Below are 5,218 nucleotides of genomic sequence, written 5' to 3' on the forward strand. Positions count from 1 at the left end.
GATATAAAAGGACAGGGTCAAAAGTAAGTTGACCCCTGACAGAATGTACAATTATTAGGAGAGGACTGTGCACGAGCAGCTGCTGGAACCCCACTGGCTCCGCATCGGGCTTCCAGGAGTCAGAATAGGAATAATCAACTCAAGATGGTTTCCTCCACCCCTCTCCACCCCCGTCACCTCCCCCCAACCTTCTCCTCCCGTTTGGGGCAAGTCCTATTATATTCCTACAGGAAGAAGCATAGCCCTCCCTAGCAGCTGCAATAATTGTGTTCCTATTGTGATGAAGACCTCCTCCCGACCACCCCCCTACAAGTGGCCATTGTGAGTGGAGAGTCAGTGATTATACGCTCTGCCTGATNTTCATAAGTCAAGCCCAGAACAAATGAGGCTTTATCAGGCCCCAGTGATGAGGGGTCTCATCTCCCTTTGAAGTTGAGCTGAGCATGGGGTCTAGCAGCCTTTCCTCCTTTGGACCAAGCAAACATCCTTCTTTTGATATGCTACATGCTCATTATCTCTGCCCCATTTAATGATTTTTGATTGAAGGGTGGCGGCTGGGATGCCGAGAAGATCGTTAGAGAGGATCCATCCAGCCAAGCCTACAAGAAAGGCTCTCCTTGTGCCTGGGCCCAAATTTGGAATTTCTTAACAGTGTGCGCTTGTTCTTAGAGGCAGATAAGGGCTGAGCGTGAAATTCTTAATTAAGCAATAAATAGAGAGTGGGGTGTCAGCAGATGTAGCCAGTAGCCATGGCAACGGGAATCACATGGGCAAGAGAGCTGAGACTCGATGTAGGCCTCAGGCCTGGGCCTGACTGACAGCTGAAGAATCCTACAAAGCTTGTAAACCAGATTAATTAGCTGACTAATTATTTCATAGCGTTAATGTAACTAAAAAATAAAAATAGTTAACCATGAACTGAAACATCCCCGGAAAAAACAGCAGGGAAGGAGGCAGTGGGGAACTGGCTTGGGAAGGCAGGCGCGGGAGCTACCAGTTCATCAAATCGCGTCAACAGAAAAACGGGCTTACTGGATTGGACTCCGACTCCAAAAATATAAAAGAACACTTGTCCGTCTGTCTTCCTCATTCCCAAATGAGGTGTAGATGCTACATTTCAGAACTGCCGTTTGTCCCCATTTCTCACATCAAACATTGCCCCTTTTGAGTCCTAACACAAACTATACAGCGCATGAGTATTTTACTATGGTTTGTTCCGCAAGTGGCTTCTTCAGCAAAATTCTCAGGGGCTTTAGAAAGGCAACCTGAACCAATCTCCTTAAAAGATATGTTTAAATGAGCCAGGTTATCTTATTCTATGGGTAATGATTGCTTAAGCGGTATTAAATTTTAATCATGAAAACAATATATCTTATATGTCATATTACCACAAACCTCAGTTATCTTACAAAATCTAGTCAAGGAAAATGGAATGAGAACCCTTTCGGGAAAGGTCATGATATGTACGCTAAGTTCAAGGTATGTGACATTGTTAATCTTCTGGGAAAAAACGAAAAAAAATCTAGAGAAATAATCTACTGAGAAAGCGTGTAGTAAAGTAACAGGGCATACTAATCACATTTGAAGGTATCTGGGTGTTTTGTGCCACAATTCCAAGAGATAAGTAGGCATTCTTAACCTCGTTGTATAGTGGAAGCCATTGAGGCATGGAGCATTTATAATTCCGTGCCCCAGGTGAAATAGCCAGCCACTGATTAAAACCCTAAACAGTAAGCGCTGGCCATGAGCCTTCAAAAGAACCTGCACCCCATAAAGACACATTTGCTAAAGAAACACAAAACTTTCCTTGACAGAGAAGAGCAACACTTTCAACATGTATCATGTGTGCAGGACTTTTTGTTTTTTGTCTCTGGGGATCAATGAGAAGTTTGCTCCCACAACCCTATCTGGCCAGTGATCAATGATTATTTAGCAGGCAGCACACTCTAGTGGGGAGAGCCATAGCCAGGAGCTAGAATGCCTGGGTTCTGATTTTTTTCTTTTCTCCGCAGAGTCTAACATGAGTCAGGTATCTTCAATCACACACAAAGCAGCCAAATGGAGGAAACAGAGATAATTGTGATTTTTTTTTTTTAAAACTTCCTATCCTGGGGGATGCGGTAAGGTTGCAAACAAACAATACAAAAGATGGTCCACTTAGAAGTGGTCAACAAGTTAATGAAACACAGCCAGTTGTCAGTGAAGCAGCACTCTGAATGAAAAGCCAGCCAGGAATAGGAGCAGGGTCTCTCCAATCCCCCACCCCTGAAAGTCTGGCAGGAAATTCGATGGACCTGAAAGAGGTCAAGCAGTTTCCATATGATAAAATGAAACTTCTGTATAAACAACCCTCCCCATATTTTTTTCAAATCTCAGGACTATGTCCACATAGACTGTGAGGTCTTGACTTCTGTTCTCCTCTTAGATGAAATGTATTTTATGTAAATTATCCCAGTCACAGACCCATAAAGTCACATGGTCCAAAAAAACAATTAAGTGAAAGTGACAAACTAATCAATATGTAAGATACACACGGCAGAGAGCTACAACTCTATTGCTTAGGGTCTTGGTGGGGTACCAGCTGCAACTACCTCACTGCTACCATGGCATCATTAGCCCTCCTGCGATGAAGTAAACTTTATGCAGAGGATATCCAAAATCCTAACCAAACCCACCCAATCCGGCATAGCTGCATGGGACACCACCATCAAGGAGTGGAGCAAGACTCAGTTCCCCCTGAATCTTCACATGCTCTCACCGTACTGCCCAGAAATGAGAAGTAGCACTAGCCACCTACCTACCATTCACTCCGAGGATACAGGAGGCACATATGACCACGGAAGCCACTGCATAGAGCACTGGGAATCCTCCTAAGGAACTACAGTCTCCATGTTTTGAAACATTCAACCAACCCTCTGTGATTTCCTGTTCCTTTTCCAACTCCTATCATTTAAAGGTGGAGAGCCTAGGTTTTTCTGATACAGAGAATTTTTTTAATTGATAAAGACTAGCTAACTAATCAAAATGTTTTAAACTGAAAAATGCATCTATATCATATACATTGTTGTACCTCTATAAATAAATATGCATACTTACACAGGTGTGCATTTAAACCATGTATATGTATATGTAGCTTAATAGTATAACTAGCCGTTTATTCAATAAATAAGGATAATAAAGGAGAACAAAATCTGTAGCTGCATGACATGGTTTTTTTTCTTTATGCCACAAATATTCCTTTACCATGCTGGGTTTACGTGGCCATTTAAAGTTTGCAGTTCATGAGCAAAATCTGACCAATGGACAAGACAGGCTCCTCATGAGCATGCTAAGAAATAGAACAATTTGAAATTGAAATTTGTTCTAGAATATATATCAAGTGAACAGTCATAGTTAAAGTTGATGTCACCTATTTGCTCTTACTGAATGGCTGCATTCAGCTTTAGCAGTAAAACAGTCCCAGGGGTCTCTGTCCATCCTGAGTTTTTAAAGTTTATGGTTGATCAAATCAGAAATAAAATTTGAACAGTACAATTCAGGGCAAATAAAATATACAACAATCCATTCCACAAAGACTTAAAAATACCACAGAATTAACCATCTTCCCCTCTCTGGTGCTATTAAAATTTAATAGTCCCTGAGCTCACGTGTAGATCAGACTCCATTGATATATGGCGAGGCACAAGGTGGAGGAACAAGGAACTCAGGACAACTGCCCAAGCTGTCCGATTTCAAAGCCCAACCGTTTCACTGCTCTCCCCTCCAGTTCCTCCTTCCTTCATACCACAAATGTTTGGAATTTGAAAGTGAGTGGTGGTTTCCGACTGGGTGCCCTCAAAATTCTCATCCAGTTACACTTACCCAGATAAGTGAGTTGCCTCAACTGAGTATTGAAGAACCAGTCACAAGCTTGGGCCTGAGCAGGTGACGGCAGAGATGGAAGGGACTGTCCGACCCGGCTCCCACACCTTATGAGGATGTCAGGGTAAGGCCACGAGACTGTGTGCACCAGCACAAGGTAATTTCCAGCAGCAAAGTTGCCAAACGTTGCTGAGTACTTTAAGTGAGAGAACGATACAACAATGCTCATTTAATAAGGAAGGCTTTCCCTGGAAAAGAGCTACAAAGAATGCAGATGGAGTAGTTTAGAAATACAGCAATTCACACTCAGACTACTCTTCCTGCAGGAAATAGGCTTATTTAAATCCACTCCATAACCAATTCATAACCAGAGTTACAGAATCCCTGAACATGAGGACTGAAAGACTCCATAGGTTTCTTTGGTTAACAGAGGAGAAAACCCAGACAAGTCAATTGACTTGTCCCAGGTCAAACAGCCATGAGATACAGAACCAGATCTAGATTCTTTTCCAGTTTTTTCCATTACTTAAAGAGGCAGGCAATGATAGGAGGGCCATCCATTTATAATAGTAATATCCAGTACTGTTGGAGCGTTTCCAACATGCTCAGGTTTGATTCATACCAAGATATTCAATCTTTCAATGACTCCCTGTGATTATTACTATTACTACCCCATTTTACAGATGAGGACACCGAGGCAGGCAGAGGTTCAGTAACTTGCCCCATACCACAAAGCAGGGGAGTAATGAGCCAAGGTAGACACAAGGGTATCCACCCGGAGTCATCATTCTGCTGCCTTCACTCTATGAAAATTCCCCAAGATGTTCTCATGGGAACCTCAAGGGAAGGAAAGAGCTGTCCTTTCTGACAAGGCAGGGGAAGGTTGGCAGGGGATGCTAGTGAGAGGAGCAAAGGAGATTCTGCCTTGAACACCTAAGACCTGATCTTAAAAACTTAAGGAGAGTGTATATAAGGAGACAGGAAGAAATAAATGCATTAAAAGGAAGAAGATAAGCATAAATAAATCCACTGGATTGTCTTTTGTCCCACAAAAATGCACCCACTTTCCACAAGGCTATTACTATCTTGGATGCCCCTAACCATTTGACTCCTTCAGCTAACCCCAAAGAAGGCCCAGACCTTTATTTACAAGTTAATCTTTGACCACAGGGTGGCAGTATGCAATATAAAAATGTTTTGTTAAGACATTTTCTCTGGCTACAAACCCTTCTCCCTCGGGTAAATTGGTTCTTAATCCCTAATATATATATATTCTATATATATATATAAATTATATATATAAATTCTATATATATTTATATATAATTTAGATCTAAATTATATATAAATATATATA

The 5,218-nt window shown here is 41.8% G+C and overlaps 1 protein-coding gene across 1 annotated transcript in view; it reads right to left on the reverse strand.

Annotated features, from left to right (window-relative positions):
• PKHD1 (PKHD1 ciliary IPT domain containing fibrocystin/polyductin) overlaps positions 1–5,218 on the reverse strand; it is a 487,578-nt gene that overhangs the window by 222,596 nt on the left and 259,764 nt on the right. The window contains exon 49 of the mRNA XM_077752866.1: positions 3,862–4,057. Coding sequence (XP_077608992.1) covers positions 3,862–4,057 — 196 coding nt within the window. The remainder of the gene's footprint in view (positions 1–3,861; positions 4,058–5,218) is intronic.

Source organism: Crocuta crocuta, unplaced genomic scaffold (assembly GCF_008692635.1).
Source record: "Crocuta crocuta isolate KB4526 unplaced genomic scaffold, BGI_CrCroc_1.0 scaffold291, whole genome shotgun sequence".
In the NCBI taxonomy this organism is placed as follows: domain Eukaryota; kingdom Metazoa; phylum Chordata; class Mammalia; order Carnivora; family Hyaenidae; genus Crocuta; species Crocuta crocuta.